At 44.5% G+C, this 22,659-nt stretch overlaps 1 protein-coding gene across 3 annotated transcripts in view; it reads left to right on the forward strand.

Moving 5' to 3' along the window:
* rfx3 (regulatory factor X, 3 (influences HLA class II expression)) overlaps nt 1–22,659 on the forward strand; it is a 576,400-nt gene that overhangs the window by 517,582 nt on the left and 36,159 nt on the right. For all 3 annotated transcript variants that reach the window (XM_070881253.1, XM_070881273.1, XM_070881264.1), the window contains 3 exons: nt 255–352; nt 9,642–9,791; nt 15,804–16,012. In XM_070881253.1, the coding sequence (XP_070737354.1) occupies nt 255–352; nt 9,642–9,791; nt 15,804–16,012 (457 nt within the window). The remainder of the gene's footprint in view (nt 1–254; nt 353–9,641; nt 9,792–15,803; nt 16,013–22,659) is intronic.

Consider the following 22,659-nt stretch of genomic DNA (forward strand, 5'->3'; position numbering starts at 1 on the left):
GAAGACTTCGTCCCATCTGGGCTGTATTTAAATCTAGGTGATAAGGTGAAAGGCCAGTATCTGACCCATTGCACCACCCAATTCCAAACACTCATTGATGTTTCCTCAGTTGAATTATAAAATTATTCAGTGTCTAAAATCCGAAAAGGAGGCATTGAATGACAGACTTTAATTTAGATGAAATATTGCAAATGTTTGATGAACTTCTTGTTTATTTATATTAATGTATTTTTATTTAACTTTGCCATTGTTAGGTGCCTTGACCCAAGCCATTCGCAATTTTGCAAAAAGCCTCGAAGGATGGCTGACAAATGCCATGAACAATATTCCACAGCAAATGGTTCGCACCAAGGTGAGTCTAATGGAATTGCCATATACTAAATGAATTACAATCCTGGTGGGTTTAAATAGTTAGAGTATAAGAACATAAGAACTGGAGTAGGTCATTCAGCCTCTCAAGCAGGTTTTGTCATTTGATGAGATCCTGGCCGATCTGTATCCTAACTCCATCCATATCTCTTAATACCCTTGGCTAGCAAATTCTATCAATCTCAGATTTTAAGTTATTAATTGAGCTAGCATCTACTGCTTTTTGTGGTAGAGAACTCCATACTTGTACCAATCTTTCTTTCATAAACTCTCCTGAATGGCCTGGCTCTGATGTTATCCTCCCCTTGTCATAGACTCCCCATCAGCAGAAATAGTATCTCTCTCTCTACCCAATCCATTCCTTTCAAAATCATAAGAATCTCAATCAAATCGCCCGTTAACTGTCTATATTCCAGGGAATACAAGCCTAATTTATGAAATCTCTCCTCGTAATTTAACCCTTGGAGCCCTGGCAACATTTTGGTGAATTGGAACTGCATTCCTTTCAAGGCCAATATTTCCTTTCTAAGGTGCCGTACGCAGCACTCCAGGGCTTTGTATAGTTGTAACAATTCTTCCACCCTTTATATTCTAGCCATTTAAATATAAAAACTAACATTCCATTAGCCTTTTTGATTTTATTTTTGTACCTGATCACTATATTTTAGTGATCTGTGTACATGGTCCCCTAAATCTCTTTGGACCTCCAATATTCCCCACCATTTAGAAAATACTCGGGTCTATCTTTCTTAGGTCCAAAATGGTTGACCTACCTGCGCTGAAATCCATCTGCCACAGTTTTGCCAACTCACTTATCCGATAAATGTATCTTTGTAATGTTATGCTCCCATATGCCACCTATCTTTATATAAGAACATAAGAATTAGGAGCAGGAGTAGACCATACACCATTCAACACGATCATGGCTGATCTGATCATGGACTTGGGTCCACTTCCCTGCCTGCTTTCCATAACCCCTTATTCCCTTATCATTTAAGAAACTGTCTATTTCTGTCTTAAATTTATTCAATGTCCCAGCTTCCACACCTCTCTGAGGCAGCGAATACCACAGATCCACAACCCTCAGAGAGAAGAAATTTCTCCTCATCTCAGTTTTAAATGGGCAGCCCCTTATTCTAAGATTATGCTCTCTAGTTCTAGTCTTCCTTATCAGTGGAAACATCCTCTCTGCATCCACCTTGTCAAGCCCCCTCATAATCTTATACGTTTCGATATCATCACCTCTCATTCTTCTGAATTCCAATGAGTAGAGGCCCAACCTACTCAACCTTTCCAAATAGTCAACCTCCTCATTTCCGGAATCAACCTTGTGAACCTTCTCTGAACTGCCTTCAAAGCAAGTATATCCTTTCGTAAATATGGAAATCAAAACTGCACGCAGTATTCCAGGTGTGGCCTCAACATTACCCTGTACAAATGTAGCAAGACTTCCCTGCTTTTATACTCCATCCCCTTTGCAATAAAGGCCAAGATTCCATTGGCCTTCCTGATCACTTGCTGTACCTGCATACTAACCTTTTGTGTTTCATGCACAAGTGCCCGCAGGTCCCACTGTACTGCAGCATTTTGCAATTTTTCTCCATTTAAATAATAACTTGCTCTTTGATTTTTTTCTGCCAAAGTGCATGACCTCACACTTTCCAACATTATACTCCATCTGACAAATTTTTGCCCACTCACTTAGCCTGTCTATGTCCTTTTGCAGATTTTTTGTGTCCTCGTCACACATTGCTTTTCCTCCCATCTTTGTATTGTCTGCAAACTTGGCTACGTTACACTCGGTCCCTTTTTCCAAGTCGTTAATATAGATTATAAATAGTTGGGGTCCCAGCACTGATCCCTGCGGCATCCTACTGGTTATTGATTGCCAACCTGAGAATGAGCCATTTATCCCGACTCTCTGTTTCCTGTTCGTTAGCCAATCCTGTATCCATGCTAATATATTACCCCCAACCCCGTGAACTTTTATCTTGTGCAGTAACCTTTTATGTGGCACCTTGTCAAATGCCTTCTGGAAGTCCAAATACACTTTATCCATCCTGTTCATTACATCCTCAAAGAATTCCAGCAAATTTGTCAAACATGACTTCCCCTTCATAAATCCATGCTGACTCTGCCTGACCGAATTTTGCTTTTCCAAATGTCCTGCTACTGCTTCTTTAATAATGGACTCCAACATTTTCCCAACCACAGATGTTAGGCTAACTGGTCTATAGTTTCCTGCTTTTTGTCTGCCTCCTTTTTTAAATAGGGACATTACATTTTCAGTTTTCCAATCTGCTGGGGCCTCCCAATTACAACCAATGCATCCACAATCCCTGCTGTTACTTCTCTAAAGATCCTAGGATGCAAGCCATCAGGTCCAGGGGATTTATCTGCCTTTAGTCCCATTATCTTACTGAGTACCATCTCCTTAGTGATTGTGATTGTGTTAAGTTCCATCCCCCCCTATAGCCCCTTGACTATCCACTGTTGGAATATTATTAGTGTCCTCTACCGTAAAGACCGATACAAAATATTTGTTCAGAGTTTCTGCCATCTCCATGTTCTCCATTTCTAATTCCCTGGTCTCGTCCTCTAAGGGACCAACATTTACTCTAGCCACTCTTTTCCTTTTTATATACCTAAAAAAGCTATTTGTTTTTATATTTCGTGCTAGTTTACTTTCACAGTCTATGTTCTCTTTCTTAATCATTTTTTTAGTCATTCTTTGTCGGCTTTTAAACGCTTCCTAATCTTCTGTCCTCCCACTAGTTTTGGCCACATTGTATGCCCTTGTTTTTAATTGGATACAATCCTTTGTTTCTTTAGTTAGTCATGGATGGCTATCTTTTCTCTTGCGCCCTTTTCTTGAGAGTTGTGAAATATCTCCTTCACTGTTTATCAACCGTACTACACTTTAATCTATTTTCCCAGTCTACTTTAGCCAACTCCACCCTCATATGTTCATAGTCTCCTTTATTTAAGCTTAGTACGCTGGTTAGAGATCCAACTTTCTCAACCTCCATCTGAATTTGAAATTCAATCATGCTATGATCATTCATTCCAAAGGGATCCTTTACTAGGAAATTGTTTATTAATCCTGTCTCATTACACAGGGCTAGATCTAAGATAGCATGCCCTCTGGTTAGTTCCGTTACATACTTCTCAAGGAACCCGTCCCTTACGCACTCTATGAACTCTTCCTCAAGGCTACCCTGACCAATTTGATTTGTCCAATCAATATGGAGATTAAAATCACCCATGATTATTGCTGTTCCCTTTTTACAAGCCCCCACTATTTCCTGGTTTATGCTCTGACCAACAGAGTTGCTACTGTTAGGGGACCTATAGACTACGCCCACCAGTGATTTTTTCCCCTTATTGTTCCTTATCTCCACCCAAACTGTTTCAACATCCTGATCATTTGAGCCAATATCGTTTCTCACTATTGCAGTGATTCCATCCTTTATCAATAGAGCTACACCACCTCCTTTTCATTGGTAAACTTGAATATATGACTCTCTATTTTGTTATCAAAGTCACTAATAAATATAGTGAATAGTTGAGGCCCCATGCTGAGGCATCCTTTGGAAAGTGGAATCTTTGCATACACTGATGTCTGCTGAAGTGAGGTCCCACCGTGAGAACATTGCACGGGCGAGAAATTCGGTTGCGTAGCGCCTCAGTTAGTGCCCCAGAGGGGCGATAATGCGCTGCGAATGGCTTGCTGCCCATCTGCGCAGGTTGTAGTGCCCCGCCGGTTCAGGTTTACCAATGGCACAAACCTAGCGCCTCATCATGTAATTTCAGTCAGATCATGACATCAGTACGTGTGCAACAACCCGCTAGTGTCCCACTCACAAAATTAGGTGTCTCCGCCTCATTTAGTGTCTGCCGCTGAACACGCCGGAGAAACCAGGCGGTCCCAACTTCTTTAGGTGATACCTGGAATCTATATGAAGGGAGGAGCAACCGGATTAATCGGAGGCCGAGGTCAGAGTGAGTGCAACGTTTCGACAGAACACATTGCGTGAACCTCTTACTTGGCAGCGGCAGATTTATCTGATCTTATAGATTCCTAGCAAATTGAGTTCGAGAGTTCTATGGGTGCATTACTAGCACGCCAGCATTACCTTCTGCATGCGCTTGTTAGGCAGCGTCAAGATAGAAGGGCTGTTGGCCATGTCGGGCCATGACTGAGGAGAGCCTGTAGGCGTCTGGTCAGGAGGCCTTACCCCCCATGGATTTACCAGGAGCAACGCTCGTACCTGGAGATGTCGGAGGAGCAGTGTGTCAGAAGGCTGCGCTTCCGAAAGGAGGTTCTCACAGAGGTACGCCACCTCCTGCAGGCAGACCTACAGCCTGACACCGGCACTAGGACTGCGACGCCCGTCCCAGTGAAGGTCACTGTGGCGCTGACCTTCTATGCCCCCGGCTCTTTCCAGGCTGCATCAGGGGACATATGCAATGTCTCTCAATTCACTGCACATCGCTGCATCTGTGACGTGGCACACACTCTGTACAGACGGAGAATGGACTTCATCACGTTCCCAATGAGCAGGGATAAACAAGTTGAGCGGACATGTGGCTTTGCCAGGATAGCGGGCTTCCTGATGGTTTAATGAGCCATTGACTGCACACACTTGGCCTTGCGAGTACCATTCCAAAATGCCAAAGTCTTCCGAAACAGAAAGGGATACCATTCCTTGAATGTGCAGCTGCTGTGCGACCACACGCAGCGCATCCTCACAGTGAATGCCCGCTATCCTGGCAGTGCCTGCAGCAAAGCTGCTTGAGGGCTGCTGATGGTGGGTCCCGCTCTCTGGTTACACTTCGGTCTCCTTCCTCCTTGTCTCTGCCATCGTTCGAAATCGATGGCTCATGGGCAGGCTGCTGCACTTCTGGCTCATCATCTGTAAGCACAAAGCAACAGTGATTAGCAGCAAAAGAGGGGGCAGAAAGAGAAGAAGGAGGCGTCATTGGACATTTATATGTAAACGGGGTAAGGCATGTGGTGTCTAGGATAAAGGTTCTCACATAAAACACAAAGGCATTAACATAACGTCACTGTCCCTCGGGGGCTCGGCTTCACCGACCGCCATTGCACCAACTGGTGTGCCTATGAGGGCGGACACTTGCTCCTCCACCTCTTTGAGGTCCTGGGGGTCAGGCTTCCCTCCTTCGGTGCGCCTCTGTTCGCAGCTGTTGTGCACCAGTTTCGACTGCAATAACAAACACATGTAGGTGTGAGTGAGGGTGCTGCTCATCGTCTGCCACATGTGCCTTCCATAGTTCAATAGTTCCTACTGTATGGAAGTGTGCAGATCTACATTTGAATTTGCGTGGCTGTGTGAACGGTGGGATTAGGTGAGAACCACCTAAGATGAAAGATGAGGCTGAAGTGGTGCAAAACACATAACAAAAGTGAAATGGTAGCGCAAGGAGGGGCCGGGCTGAGTAGCGAAGAAGGTAAGCACCGCTTGAATGGCCAGGGCATGGCTGCTGAACCGTACCTGAACATTTATGGTGTCTTCCCCAACAAAGACCATCGCCTGGTACACATAGTAAAGCAGCAGATACTGCAAAGACTTGACATTGTGTGAGACGGTGAGGTTACATTATGGCATTGCAACGTTAATAGAAAGGGTACTCACCTCACGACCCTAGTGAGGTCATTGAACTTCTTGTGACATTGCGTCACAGTTCTGGCCACCATGTTTCTGGCGGAAACGTGATGGACCACCTCCTTCCATAGTCTCTGAATATTCTAGGAGCAGTTCTCCTTCCAGTGGAAGATTGGAGCACATTCCAGCGCCTCTCCACTGCCTCCATCAATGCATCCACGACCGTGGCTAAGAAGTGATGAGCACGATGGCGACCTCCTACCTCCTTCATTTTCCCGCTCTTAGCAGACTGAGAAGTTGGAACTGTGCATGTGCATACTTATCTTACCATGCCTTGAAGATTCGGCAGTCCACTGGATGTATACCAACCTTCGCACCAAGCGCATTCCTTCTGGAAATTTACCGCTGAGATTTTTGGTTCCACCGCCCTAAGAGAATTGTACAATGACTGATTTAGCACTCCCTTTCCCTCTTGAGGTGCAGAAACCTAATTTCGCAATAGATGGCGCAAACTTTTAAGGGGCACTGTTGTTACCGCCCCAACAGGGTTAACACCTCAAAATAGGCGATAACGAATTTCTAACCCTAAGGGTTAGACTTTCCTATGAGGCCCTCAATGCCCGATTGCCTGTTCAGAAAAACTGCTAACGTTTGGTAAGTAACGCTGGCGAAAACTTCCATCTTTATGTTAAAACTAATTAAAGCTAATCGCCTATTGAGAAAATGGGCATTGCACCTTTATTCTTGTCAGTTTTCTCAGCGGTTATGGGGAAACTAAGTAAAACGGGCATTTAAAAAAAAATGTTATATGAAGCTGCAGTTGGGCCTAGGGAGGGGGGAAAACTCAAAAAAAAATGTCAATTTGAAAAAAACGTAAAAAGCATTCACAAGACACTTTTACACCTAATCGCCGTTTTAAAATTAAAAAAAATAAATAAAGAACCTTTAACTGACCTTTCTTTGTAGAGTAATCACCTACCGCCCTGGTTAAGCAGCTTTTACAGGGCAGTTCCCTCGGCGATCTGGACGGGCTTCCGGTGGAGGCCAAACTTACACCCTGCCGATTTTCTCGACGTTGCATGTCGGCGGTTTGATCCCGGCGGGCGTTTTCAGATTTGGGCGATACCACTAAAAAACTAAGGGGGAAACTTTTGCCGGACGGAACAACAGCTGTACCGCCGAGAAAATCGGCGAGAACCTGCCGAAAATGATAGGAAAGTCTAGCCCCAAGTGTCAGCAAGAAAAGAAATAACAAAAATGGCTAAGTGACTGAAATATAGCAGATTCAATGGGGGTAAAATTGATTATCGCCCAGTTTGAGGCGGTAACATTGCCTGGTCGCTAACTTTAGCGCTAGGCGATATTTATCGCCTCCAATTGGGATATCAATTTTTAGCGCCCTAAGAGGGGAGTGGAGTGCTAAGTGAAACATTCCACACTCCTCTTAAGGCGCTAAAGTTGAATTACGGGGCACTAGCACAGGAGCGCTAATGAAGTTGTGGCAATAGGAAACCAGCATCCTAGCGCCTAAAGGGGAGGTCAGCTGCATCACCTGAAGAGTAAAAATAAATGCAAGGGAAGTGATTGGAACATTTTTAAACATCAGACAAAGTTAAACAAAGCTGAATAAAGTGCATGTAAATGAAAAAACCTCACCTTCCAATCACTCACCTGATGATCCGTTTCAGTATCGCCCCGGGAGCATCTAGGACGCCTGCTTTCTCTGGCGCAATTAGCGCTAGGCGTTAAGGTAGACGAACCCATTGAAATTCCCGGCTGGGACGTTGCACATGCATTTATGTCACCAGGTGGGTGACGCTAGAGTGCGCAACGCTAACTGGTAGCACCGCCAGTAAACCTCCAATCAAGTTCTCGGGGGGTTCTCCGGCGGTACGCGCTTAGCGCCTCAGTTGCGCCCCTCTCGGGCGCTAACGTGGCGCTGTTCCATTCAGTTTTTTGCCCAATTTATTCCTTCTAATGCCACAGCTGATTCCATAGTAACACTGGACCCTTACAAACAACATTCAGCATGCTTGAATGTTGAGAAATTATGTTTCTGCCCCAAAATGAACATTTGAGTGAAGAACCCATCTGATTTATGCCACTGCAAGTATTAAGCAGTGGAGAATCTGGGCTAAAATCACATGCGGATTTTACATCTGTGCAACTAATCCACAACATTTTATGGCAACCGATAAGCCTAATTTTTTTGGTGACAGTGATTTTGTTGATGTCAGTCAGCAAATCTAGAAATTCCTAATAACTGGTGATTTACGTGAAACCAGAATTATTAATAATTAATGCCTGCTGCAGGCCAGAGTCTGATGATTACTTTTTTTGCCTAAATTATTAGAAACTGACCAAGTTAGTCTATCCCATTAACTAAATGATACCCTGTCACTATATTACATTACATATCTAGCAAACAGATTGTCTGAGGAAGGTTTTTGGTGGTGTTGTTTAGGGGGTGGTTGGTGGTGTTATGGCAGGGGGAGGAATCAGAAGAACTCCCTAGTCTTCTTTGAATAGTGCGATGAGGTTTTTTACAACCATCTGAGAATGGCAGGTGGGGCACGGTTTAATATTTTCTGCTGGACTATTACCTTGGTTGTCAAGCAACTGGACTGTAGTTAGAAACATAGAAACATAGAAAATAGGTGCAGGAGTAGGCCATTCGGCCCTTCTAGCCTGCACCGCCATTCAATGAGTTCATGGCTGAACATTCAACTTCAGTACCCCATTCCTGCTTTCTCGCCATACCCCTTGATCCCCCTAGCAGTAAGGACCTCATCTAACTCCTTTTTGAATATATTTAGTGGTATTTTCTTTCTCCATTGAATTCTCTGAAGTAACTCCGTGTTATACCATACAGGGGTTGTGTTCTAATGTGGTATTTGTGTTTCTAGGCAGTGTATGTCCCCATTGTTCAATTTATTAGAGTGATAGGGTTCAAAGTGATGTGCTTACTGCCCACCTGGTGTTACTTCACAGCACCACATCACTACTGACTGTAATGCACAAGAAGCTGAGTAATTGTGGTTCAGAGCTATGGCAGTTCATTTTTATTTTCCAAGATAAGCATATTAATATTGACGTAAAGTCATGGCTGAACAGTCCCATCTGTCTGCAAAAAAAGTTTGTTGTTGACTGTTGGAGGTTAGGATTAAAATGTTGAATCAATACATGAATAAGAATGAGAGAAATGGATAGCTTTGGGTGTTCATTCCTCCTATTTCAGTTTTCATTTTTGTCCTGTTCTCGTGCTGGTTTCTTGTCTTAGATTTTACTAGAATCCACTCTTTAGTTTAAAAAATTCAGATATTGTTTAGTGCCTTGGTGCACAGTCAAGACCAAACAAAACAGTATCACAGTCTTGATTTTTTTTTTTTTAATTCAGCTGGCTATACAAAATGAGGGAAATTTAGGATTGGGATGGAGCATTCTTAATGTGTACAATATAAATGTACTAAAAATGACATTCAGCACATGTATAAGCCTACATACAGGATGAAACTTAGCCCCATTATGTTATCAGGCAGGGAGTAGCTGGGACAGAAGAATATTTCAAAGGTACAAGAAACCCTATCATAATTTCACGGCCCTGTTGCTGCAGCTTTTTTCATATTTATATCTATTTTCTGATAGGTTGGAGCTGTAAGTGCCTTTGCTCAGACACTGCGTAGATATACGTCCCTCAATCATTTAGCTCAAGCTGCTCGAGCTGTGCTGCAAAACACATCTCAAATTAATCAGATGCTCAGTGACCTCAATCGTGTAGACTTCGCCAATGTCCAGGTAAGCTTCAGCACCGTACAATATTATGTCAACTACAGTTAATCGTGTTGACTATGTGTGATAATTAAAGCTTCCTTGGTAACCCTGCCTCCAACATCAAATAACAATTGCAAAAAATGTCGCAAGTGATCAAAGTTTTAGCAATCGCACTGGCTGATCTTGAAAAGTTTAAAATAGAGAAGAATACAAACATGAGGTAGAAGGTTGGCTATTAGCAATATAACTATATTTGACGGTATTTATCAATTCATAAGAACATAGGGAGTTTTGGCAAGCAGCAAAAACCAGCTGACCAATCAAACCTGCCTCTTTTTTGAGTGATCTCAACCTACCTTCTTGCCAAATCCCTTAATTTCTTTCCCAAGCTCTTGAGCTATTTTATACTATTTGTTTCAAAGGCTTTACCAGTGACTCACTCAATGACCAAGTTTGTGGTGGGCTTGAGGCAGGCTTCCGTCCGCCTGAACTGCTGATCCCAACAAATTGCCAATTCCGCCCAATGCGGAAACTCTTGACCGGTATATTTAGTGTATTTAAAATCTGCCCTTGCTTCTGGTGAAAAATCCCAGAAGTAGCAGGAATCAATCAGCAAGTGGGAAATTTTACAGAACATGTCTATTTCCCTTTTCTGTGAAATAGTTCTGCCTGAATTCCTGTTTTATTCTTAATTTCCTAATTTTTGAATAATGTCCTGTAATTTTTGAACCCTTTATCATTGTGAATAATTAAGTTCTTAATGTCAATGTTTGATGTATAGAGCTAGTAGTAAAAGAAAGTAGAAAAGAGAAAAGGTAACTAAATTCGCCTAACTTGCCTCATTGTTTATAAATCATGCTCATCACTTACGCAGACCATTATTTGTCCTCTTTCTGCTTTGGCATCAAGCCCAAATCCCTCTAAGGTAAAGCTTGTGAGGTTTCACTCCTGGCGAGGAACTTCAGATCAATGAATTGGGTGTGGAGTCAGCAAATCTAGATCATGGCACTCCCAGTTTTCCTGTCTTTAAAATGAATTAGCAGGAAACAGGGGGCATCACAAAGCAGGCATGCTGACCTCTGCACCTGATTCTCCAATTAGCAATCCTGACTCCACTCAGAATGCCTCACCTTAACAAAATGTATTTCTATTTTGTGTTTAAGCAGGAATCTACTATTTTTAAATGCTTTAACTAAGTCCACATTCACTACACTGCTGCTCAGTAAGTGAACTCCAGTTTGATGGGAGCATAGATCAGAGAATCAGCCATGGAGATCAGCATACCCAGTTCATGGCACTGCTGCTTTTCTGGAGATTAATGTTAATGACGAGAAAATCAGGGGTGCTGCAAAATCTATTTTTTATTTTTTGTACGCTTAAACTTAAGTCAAACATTCATTCGGTTGTTCGGTAAGTTAACCCTAAATAAAACAGAATTACTCCTTAAAGGAAAAGGAAAGTCTGCTTTCTGTTCTGAGTACTCCCCCTTTTAATGTTGGAAAATAGCACTATTCTTGAAACTTCCTTGAAGTATTTTTTAAAATGTATTAATCTTATCGCCTGCAAAGAGACTTCTGAGGACACTCTAATGAGCTCAGTTATGGGCACGTTCCCATTCCCAACCAGAAACATGCTTTGCCAAGATTGAACAAGTCAGAAGTTGCAACCCCTGCTGTTAGCAATGGAGGTACTGTAGTGTAGTTATTATTGACACCATCTGAAGGCACGCTTGCTGACTTTTCACACAGCAGAAAGGTTAGAATAATCAAGTTCCCAAAAATACAAATAAAAACAACAATTTGTATTATCGTGCCTTTAATATAGTAAAACATCCCAAGGCGCTGCAGAGGAGCGTTATAAAACAAAATTTGACACCGAGCCACATAAAGAGAAATTAGAGATAGCCAGAGGTAGGTTTTAGGGAGCATCTTAAAGAACGAAGGAGAGGCAGATAGGTTTAGGGAGGGAATTCCAGAGCTTAGACCTTGGTAGCTGAAGGCACAGCCATCAATGGTGGTGCGATTGAAATCGGGGATGCTCAAGAGCTCAGAATTAGGGGAGCACAGACATCACAGGGGGTTGTAGGGCAGGAGAAGATTACAGAGATGGGAAGGGGCGAAGCCATGGAGGGATTTAAAACCAAGGATGTCAATTTTAAAATCAAGCCATTGCCAGACCAGCAACCAATGTACAAAAGCAAAATACTGCAGATGCTGGAATGTGGAATTAAAACAGAAAATGCTGGAAATCTCAGCAGGACAGGCAGCATCTGTGGAGAGGAAGCAGAGTTAACATTTCGGGTCGATGGCCCTTCGTCAGAACTGGAGAGTGTTCGGAAAGAACAGATTCTTAACGAGCACTGAAAGGAGGAGCGGAAGAAAGAACAAAAGGGAAGGTCTGTGATAGGTTGGAAGACAGGAGAGATTAGAGAGACAAAAGGGATAATGGCCCAAATTCAAATGGTAATGCCAGGAATTAGAAAAACATTAGTCGAGATAGGTTGTGAATGGCAGGATAATGACCAACTGCCATTAGAGACGAGGAGAAATAAAGAAAGAAAGAAAGAAATAGGCTCTGAGGGGGGAGCAGGGGGAGTGGGAAAGGGAAAGGGAAAGGGAGCCAAAGATTGGCAGCGGTTATGCTCTGAAATTTTTGAACTCGATGTTGAGTCCAGAAGGCTGTAAAGTGCCTAAATGAAAGATGAGATGCTGTTCCTCGAGCTTGCGTTGAGCTTCGTTGGAACAGTGTAGGAGACCGAGGACAGATAGATCAGAGTGAGAATGGAACAGAAAATTAAAGTGACAGGCAACCAGAAGCTCAGGGTCAAACTTGCGGACTGAACGGAGGTGCTCCGCAAAGCGGTCACCCAATCTACGTTTGGTCTCCCCAATGTAGAGGAGACCACATCGTGAACAGCGAATACAGTATACTAAATTGAAAGAAGTACAAGTAAATCGCTGTTTCACCTGAAAGGAGTATTTGGGGCCCTAGATAGTGGGAAGGGTGGAGGTAAAAGGGCAGGTGTTGCATCCCCTGCGCTTGCACGGAAAAGTGCCGTGGGAAGGGGAGAGGGTGCTGGGGGTGACTGCAGAATGTACCAGGGTATTGTGGAGGGAGCGGTCCCTTCGGAATGCTGAGAGGGGAGGGGAGGGGAAGATGTGATTGGTGGTAGGATCATGCTGGAGGTGGCGGAATTGGCGGAGGATGATCTGTTGAACGTGGAGGCTGGTAGGGTGAAAGTTGAGCACAAGTGGAACCCTGTCATGGCTCTGAGAGGGAGGGGAAGGGGTGAGAGCAGAGATGTGGGAAATAGAACAGACACGGTCGAGGGCCATGTTAACCACGATGGAGGGGAGTGCTCTGTTGAGGAAAAAGGAAGACATGTCAGAGGAACTAGTGTGAAAGGTGGCGTCATCAGAGCAGATGCGACGGAGACGGAGAAACTGGGAGAATGGAATGGAGTCCTTACAGGATGCGGGGCGGGAGGAAGTGTAATCCAGGTAGCTGTGTGAGTCTGTGGGCTTATAGTGGATACCGGTCGATAGTCAATCCCCAGAGATGGAGACGGAGAAGTCGAGGGAGGGAAGGGAAGAGTCGGAGATGGACCTTGTGAAGGTGAGGAAAGGATGGAAATTGGATGTAAAGTGAATGAAATTTTCAAGTTCAGGGCGAGACCGGGAAAGGGCACTGATACAGTCATCAATGTACCGGGAAAAGAGGTGAGGGAGGGGACCCGAGTAGGAGTGGAACATATCCCATGAAAAGGCAAGCATAGCTAGGACCCATGCGGGTTCCCATAGCAACACCTTTAATTTGGAGGAAGTGAGTGGAGTTAAAGGAGAAGTTGTTCAATGTGAGAACAAGTTCAGCCAAGTGGAGGAGGGTGGTGGCGGATGGGGACTGGTTGGGCCTCTGCTCGAGGAAGAAGCGGAGCGCCCTCAGGCCATCCTGGTGGGGGATGGAAGTGTAGAGGAATTGGACGTCCATGGTGAAAAAGAGACGGTTGGGGCCGGAAAACTGGAAACTATTAAAATGACAGAGGGCGTCGGAGGAGTCGTGGATGTAGGTGGGAAGAGAGTGGACAACGGGAGAAAAAATAGAGTCGAGATAGGAAGAAATAAGTTCTGTGGGGCAAGAACAGGCTGAAATATTTGGTCTACTGGGGCAGTCCCATTTGTAGATCTTGGGAAGGAGGTAGAAGCGGGCTGTGCGGGGTTGGGGAACTGTGGAAGGAAGATCTCCAGAGGAGATGGAGGTCAGTGATGGTCTGGGTCACTTTAACAGTTTCCAGTTTCCCGGCCCCAATGGCTTATTCTTGTTCTTATATTCCTAATCGAATAGGAACATGTGGAACCAAATGAGGGCAGTTCCATTAAACTGGGCGACGGACGAGAGATGTTGCAGGAGGATAGTGTGGAAACCATGCTTCAGGCTGATGATAGGTTGAGAAGGACAAGGAGGGATAATAAACCATGGTCACAATCAGAGACGTGGTCATTTGTGACTTCGGTTAGGGCCATTTCGGTGCCGTGACAGGAATGGAAACCTGATTGAAAATGACAAACTTTTTTTCCAAAATGTGTGATGGGGAGACTTCCCTGTCTGGTAAGCTAGTGGGTAGAGACACTGCCTGATGCAGGAATCAGCCATACAGACCAATGGTCCCTGATTCATTTCTTGGTCTGTGATGAGTTAGCTTATCAGTGTCCTCAAAATGCAAACTCATTGTGCAGACTACACACCATGTAAAGGTTAATAATTCCTAATCACGACCAGCTCCTCCACATCTAGTATGCACTCGGCATATTATATTCTATTGTAACAGATAAATCGTTATTTGAGCTGGAAGCAGCTATGTTAATGTTCAAAGAGCCTATATTAATGGGTTTGGAAAGTTACAGCAGCTGTTTAAATGTCATCCAGGACAAAGCTATTTGCTTCTTCTGCTACTGAACTCAGTATTCATCCTACATCACCAGAACACTGGCTGCAGTATGTGCAATCTACAGGATACACTGCAGCTACACACCAAGTTACTTTAACACCTTTGCTCATCCCTGACACCTCTACCACCAAGAAGGACAAGATCAGCAATGTCGTACGAACACCATCACCTTCACGTTCCCCTCCAAATCACACACCATCTTGGCTTGGACATATATCGCCACTCCTGCTGTGTCCTGAATTCCTAACACTATTGTGGAGCACCATCGCCACAAGGATTAGAGGTTCAAGGAAAAGGCCCAGCACCAACATCTCAAGGCAATTAGGGATGGGCAGTAGTTGTAGCCTGATGAGTGTGACCCAGGAATAGATTTTTTTTAAATCCAGCAACAACTTTTATTTATATGAAATAGAAAAACAAAATACAGGTCCCATTCATGCCATATGTCACTACAAATGCCTTATAATTCATGTATGCATAGAACATAAGAACATAAGAATTAGGAACGAGTAGGCCATCTAGCCCCTCGAGCCTGCTCCGCCATTCAACAAGATCATGGCTGATCTGGCCGTGGACTCAGCTCCACTTACTCGCCCGCTCCCCGTAACCCTTAATTCTCTTATTGGTTAAAAATCTATCTATCTGTGACTTGAATATATTCAATGAGCTAGCCTTAACTGCTTCCTTGAGCAGAAAATTCCACAGATTCACAACCCTCTGGGAGAAGAAATTCCTTCTCAACTCGGTTTTAAATTGGCTCCCCTGTATTTTGAGGCTATGCCCCCTAGTTCTAGTCTCCCCGACCAGTGGAATCTATCATCATAAGGTAACCCCCTCATCTCCGGAATCAGCCTAGTGAATCGTCTCTGTACCCCCTCCAAAGCTAGTATATCCTTCCTTAAGTAAGGTGACCAAAATAACCTGAATAACCTTGTGGACTGTATGAAGCTGGCTTCTTTTGATGATCAAATTTACAACCACAGACTGCTTAGCTTTTTTCCCATCCAACTGTGCCACACAGCTGTGCCTAGCTGTTTGCTACAACTAGACTAATAATACATACAAACTCAGTGTTTCTTATGGTTTGACAGGAGCAGGCTTCCTGGGTGTGTCAGTGTGATGACAGCACAGTACAAAGACTGGAACATGACTTCAAGATGACTCTCCAGCAGCAGAGCACCCTGGAGCAGTGGGCTGCCTGGCTTGATAATGTAGTAACACAGGTGTTGAAACCATATGAAGGGAGCCCTAGTTTTCCCAAAGCTGCCCGTCAATTCCTGCTTAAGTGGTCCTTTTACAGGTAAGTTTGGAGGGCAACAAAAATATGTTACAGTGGCATGAATGTATTCTGAAATAAAATAAACTAGAAAGGTGATATTAGATGTGCAATCTGAGATAGGTGCAAGGCAGAGGTCAAGCACAGGAAGAGAACATCAAACATACACCCAGTGCTACCTTCATATTGACTCATTAGCAGCTGACATTTAATACAAGTAAGGGTGGCACTATGTTGCGCTAGGACTGCTAATCCTTAGGTGCGTCATGCATCTGCATCCAAATGATCTCTGGGAGGAAGGGAAAAAATGTTAAAAGTCTAAGGGCGAAAAATTGAGTAGCTTAGTGCCACCTGCGAGGGGTGCTAAAGGGTTAGCGCCCGCGCACAGCGATATTAGCATCGCTCGCCAACTTGTTTGGGGTTTAGCAGCAACGCTAATACTTAGCGCCAGGGAATGTTGCGCCAGTGTGGAACGCCCCAGTGGCGCCACAGAAACTAACTTCAATGTTTTCGCCTGCCTTAGCACCCGGCGCTAATCTCGCCAGAGAAAGCTGGCGTGCAGAGCTGTCTCGGGGCGCTAATCAAAGGGATTAGTAAACCAGGTAAGGTTTAGTGATTTTACTTCTTTTTATTTGCTATGATATAACTTTATTTGAGGTGCCTGATGTTTAAAATTGTTGATTGTAATTTGTTTTAAGTTTTTATGTTTTGCAGCGATCCTTCTCATTGAACGCTATAATGCTGTTTTTTTAGCGCCAGAACTTCAGTAGCGCTACCGGCTTAGCACTCTAAGTGGGGAACTCTTCCCTTAGCAGTCCACTCCAATCTTAGAGCGCTAACAATCAACGTTGCTACCGACAGCGTTAAAATTAGCACCCAGGCGATATTAGCGCCTTAAGATCGCATCTATTAAATTTTTCCCCCTAACTGTTTTCTCTTCCTGACTTGTTGGTGGTATTGTCAATCACAGCAATCAATTACATGTCCAAAACCGACCTTTGAATTTTGAGACATAGGGGGTGAAATTACGTTGCGCCCCATTTGGGGGTGGTAACATCCCAGAGGTGGGACTTTCTGCACCAGACGTGGAAATTCCACCGCGCTCAAAAAATTCGGGTCACTTCCTTTCTGGGGTGGTTGTGCGGCAGACAGGTTGGGAGTGGGATGCACCACTACGCACTGGGCCATGTAACCCTGCTATATAGGAGGGGCTCTTCCCTTCATTAAAGGAAAGGGCCCAAGCTGCAAACTCTGCAGGTATGAAATGGGCCTCCATGGATCACCAGGGAGCGGGGGTGCCATGTCAACAGCCCGGCACTCGAGCATGGCCGCCACCTCCCCTTTAAATAGCACCCGTGAGCAACCTGCAGCCCGGTTCACGTGCTCTGAAGCTGTCGCAGGCATCGCCCGGCGCAGCTTCAGGGGGTGCTCCCCAATTTTTGTTCCAGGGCGCTACTGGGAGGCACAAACAACCCCAATTTCTGGGCCTTATTCCCTTTTGATCTTTTAAGCCACTCAATTGGTTTGCCCAGGTTACTCGTCTCTCCAGACACAGGTGAATTATCTCTCAGATCATTGACCGCGATTGGTGGCGGATCTGCAGGTCAGGAACCTGTTGTCAAAATGCGCACACCTGCATTTCCCGATGTCAGGTCTGCCAGCGCGGAGCAGACCCAACAGGCAGCGGTGAGGGACCCAATGCAAATCATTAGTGGTTTGTTAACAGCCACTTAACAATGCTATTTGCCCCAGCTTTTTGAATTTGACATATCGCCCACCGGTTTCCCGCTGTACCTAGACTTCATCTGTGTAGCTGAGGTAGGAGGTCACTAGTCATTGAATCAGCTGTTGAGTTGACAGCTTCTTTGAGTTGACAGCTTCAAATGTCAACTCAAAGCTCCCAGTTGATTGAGAAATGTTCCCAAAGACGCTAGCTTCTCTAAACTGCATTTCCACTACAGATTCAAAATGCTGCAAGTCTTTGCACAAGTCTACATCCAGTCTGTTAGATCTCTTAATTTCCAATGAAATACGAACTCCGATTGTAGTTTTAATATCACTTTATTTTGGCAGCAGTAACAAGCTCTTGACTTGAAGCCAGGCCTTTGTCCTTCTGAGACCACATGGCTAAAATGGCTGTATTTATACCGGGTTCAATTTACAGAAAAGAACTCGCCTTCTTTGACCTTATTGGCTCAATTAATAGTCTTTTAACCTTTTAATTGGCTCGCTACCCAAGGTCCTAAAATGTCAAGTTGATTGATGACTTAATGCAACATGCTGAACTGCACGTAGCAGCTTTGACTTGGGGTCTGTGAATTTTCACAGCCTGTCTAAATGCAGCCTGTTTGAATTCTCTATCAATCCCCCCTTTGATTCTTTCACAAACTGAATCATAAAACATCAGGTATCACTGGTTAAACATTCTACAAAATAATTTCATCCATATTAATAGAGTTTCCTTCTAAAATTTGTTGATGATGGGTTTCGCCACATGTCCGGACTAGTAGCTTCCACACAAATTTACACCAACCCGAGTTCCATCGTGGCCACAATGGAAGTCTGGTTTTAGTAGATTAATTAACCTTATTCCAATTTAATCCAAATCAATACTTTAATTCAACCAGTAAACAACCTTCCCTTAAGCATAACATACCCCTGTGCCACATACAGACGGTCTGCTGGGACCTGCAAGGTGTCTCACATGCGGGACAGCAGCGACAGCCGCCTGGTTGCAACAACATTTAATCAACATAAACGAACAATATAAAAGTAAAATAATTACAATGAATAGAATTAAACCTTCCACTAATGAAGTTCCTATTGAACCTAGCCATTCAGTGGCTCCGCTCCACAAAGTGAATGATGGGGGTTGCTTAAGTTTTTCTACCTCCTTTTGGATATGCTCTGCTAAGTGGGTAATTTCTTCGGAGCTATCTGGGATATATGTGCAACACTCAGTTCCGAGTAGGGTGCAAGTACCTCCCTTTTCAGCCAGGATGTAATCAAAGGCCAGTCTATTCTGTAGGGCTACTGTGCGGATTGCTACCATTTCTGCATTGATTTTAACTAGGGTATCATTGGCTACTCGTTCCACAACTGATGCCATGTTAATGAATTCCCTTGCCAGTCTGACGGTCCCATACCTGGGGATCAGAATAGCAAAGAACCTCTCTGTTTCTGTGATAGCTCTCTCAGGACGTGTAAATGTTCCGACAGTGACTTTATATGATACATATAAGGCACAATGTAGGCTAAATAGCAAGATCCCGTCCAATTCTGGGGCAGCCAAGGGTAGGCCTTGTGGCCACACACCCAATAGGTGCCATTATAGGCAATGAATGTTAGCTGTTTCTTTGTCAGCAACACTCCGGGGCCTGTCCAGGCTTTTCCATCTGTTTTATTCAGAATCCCCGTTACGTTAAAAATTCCCACATCAGCCCAGTTTTTCGTATCCTGAAACGCATTGCCTGTTTTGTTTTGATTAATTATCCACTCAGCCATTTCCAAGATATTCAAGGGAACTGGCCTCAAGGGAATCCCTCCCTTTGAGTGAATAGGAATATGCGCACACACCCAACAACTAGAAATGTTACCTTGTTTGGCATAAATGTATGACATATATAAAAAGGTATTTACATGTAATTCCCTTGCGACCCTACTATTTCCCTTTGGTGCAGAAGGTCGGCTAGTAAGAAGTAGGCCTATGCCTAGAATACCTACAATCAATAATACAGTAAATTTATACATTTTCGCAAAAAGTAATTGTCCTTATTAGATTTCAGCTTCAGTTACGGGTGCTCATTTAGCGTGTGAAGCGTGGATACAGGCTTTCTTTCCTTGGACTTTAACAGCTGCCTGGGTGGTCAATAACACTTGATAAGGTCCCTCTTACTTGGCACCCAAAGGTTCTTTATGCAACTTTTTCACATACACCCAGACTCCCGGGATGATGTCGTGTCCTCCTTCGGGTGGATTACCCCAAGCTGCCGATACCTGTCGGGAAACAGAACTAATAGCATTGGTTAGGTTCTGACAGTATAACAAAGTGTCACTCATTAAGTGAACATCAGCTTTCCTTAAATCAATAGTTCCTGGCAGCGACATGGGTCTTCCTGTTATCATTTCAAATGGGCTTAGACCTGTAGTTCTGTTCGGGGTTGCCCTAATGCTACATAGCACTATTGGTAGTGCCTGGGGCCATGGTGTTCCTTCTTGGTGATATTTGGCAAGCTGTTGTTTCAGAGTTCGATTCATTCGTTCTACTTGTCCTGATGATTGTGGATGATAAGGACAGTGTAAATCCCACGTAATGTTCAGTAACCTACAGACTTCTTGGCAGACAGCACCTGTAAAGTGTGTTCCCTGATCTGAGTCAATGCTACTCGGGACACCCCATCGGGGAATGTAATCCTTACACAAGACCTTTGCAGTGTGATTCACTGTGGCTCTTTTAGTTGGGACAGCTTCTACCCATCTAGAGAATCTGTCGACCATGACAAGAATGTTAGTGTATCCTTGGCATGAAGGAAGAGATATATAATCAACCTGCAGATGCTGGAATGGTCCGACAGGAGCAGGGGGCCTCAGTTGGGGCATTACCGTGATGGGTCCAGAATTATTTTTCTGGCAGACCACACAGCGGTCTGCTACCAGCTGGGCATGTTTTTTAAATCCCCGACCCCACCAGCTTTTCTGGAACCGTGCCGTCATCTGTTGTGAGGCCAAGTGTCCCCACAAGTGGATCTGTTGGGCTAAAAAAGGCATAAGCACTTGTGGCGCGACTGGCTTGTTGGTAACTCTTTGTCTCCAGACACCATCTTCACATAGCTTAATTCCTGCCACAATCCATGTCCATTTTTCCTCTCGGGAGCACTCGCCTTGCATTGTTTGAAGGTCTCGTGTCAGAGTCCTGAGTGCTTTCAATCTGCACATCTGTGTTGGTTCTTCTGGGGGAACGCCCTGTGAGACAGCATCTTTAGCTGCCTGGTCAGCGAGGGCATTTCCCTGTGCTTCCGTGGTATTTTCCTTGGTATGGGCCTTACACTTCAGGATGGACACTTCCTGAGGTAATTGTATGGCCTTTAGTAAGTCTCGGACTTTTTTTCCATTTCGGATAGGTGTACCAGCAGCAGTGAGGAATCCTCTTTTCCGCCATAACAGACCAAAGTCGTGAGTGACTCCAAAAGCATAACACAAATCTGTGTAGACATTAGCTGTCTATCCTTCTGCTATTCGACATGCTTCTGACAGGGCCCGTAACTCGGCCTGTTGTGCTGACATTCCTGAGGGTAAACATCCTTTTGCCACTGCCTCATATAAGGTTGTAACTGCCCATCCTGCTTTTCTGGTACCATTGTCAACAAAGGAGGAACCATCTGTAAACAGGATGAGGTCTGGGTTGTGCAGAGGCTCCTCTGCTGCTAAGGCTGCTTCTTCTGTTTCTTTTAAAATCTCCACGCAGTCATGCTCTTCACATTCTCCCCCTCTTGCTCCCTCGATTCTGACATCGGGAGCATAGTTGCAGGATTAACCGGGCTGGCCCGAACGATATGGAGATTAGGAGCTTCCAAAACTGCTGTCCAGCGGGTCCATCAAGCTGCTGTCACCTGAGACATTCTATTCATTGACAGCAAAGCGTGTACTGTGTGGGGACACTTGACAATCAGCTTTTGGTCGAGGACTAGACCCGCAGTGATCATTACCGCTCGACATGTAGCTTCCATGGCTCTTAGGCAACTTCCCCATCCGAGGGCTACCGCATCCAGTTTTGCCGAATAATAGCCAATAGGTCTTTGCTGATCCCCATGTTCTTGTGTCAGTATAGCTGTCATATATCCTTCTTTCTCATGGACAAACAGGGTAAATGGCTTACCACTGTCGGGGATTCCCAGAGCCGGTGCCGAACACAAAGCCTTTTTCAAACTCAGGAAGGCCTCTTGCTGTTCCTTAGTGAGGGTGATGGCTTCTTTAGAGGCACGTTTCCCCTTTAAGGTATCATTCAATGGCTGAGCAAGCTGTGTGAAGGAGTCGATCCAATTTCTGTTAAAGTTACACAATCCCAAAAAAGACATTAGTTCCTGAATAGTGGTGGGTTTTTTAGCAGCCCGAATGGCTGCAGTTCTATCCTGGGTAAGTTCTCTCTTTCCTTGTGAAATCTTTTGTTCCAGGTATACAACCTCTTCTTGGGATATTTGTGCTTTGTCGATGCTGGCTTTATGTCCTTTCAGCCAAAGGTGGTCCAGCAAAGCTCGTAAATCTTGATCGTGCTGTTCTTCCATGTTTGAAGCTAGCAGGATATCGTCTACATATTGGATGATTGTGGATGACAGGGGAGGTAATTCTCGCAAATGGCTTTGTAAAGCCATGTGGAATACCGTAGGGCTGTTGTGGAAACCCTGCGGTAACCAGGTCCAAGTATACTGTTGTCCTTGGACAGTGAAAGCAAACCACTGTCGAACCTCCGGTGCCAGAGGCACCGACCAAAATCCGTTGGCCATATCTATAACCGAGAAATATTTATGTTCCGGTTTGAGGGCATTAAAAATGGTGGAGGGATCTGCGACCAAAGGAGCTTTTTGATCAATACACTGGTTAACTTTCCTATAATCGACAGTCAAACGCCAAGTCTCATTAGATTTCTATACCGGCCACACGGGGCTATTAGAGGA

This window comes from Pristiophorus japonicus, chromosome 1 (assembly GCF_044704955.1).
Source record: "Pristiophorus japonicus isolate sPriJap1 chromosome 1, sPriJap1.hap1, whole genome shotgun sequence".
Classification (NCBI taxonomy): domain Eukaryota; kingdom Metazoa; phylum Chordata; class Chondrichthyes; family Pristiophoridae; genus Pristiophorus; species Pristiophorus japonicus.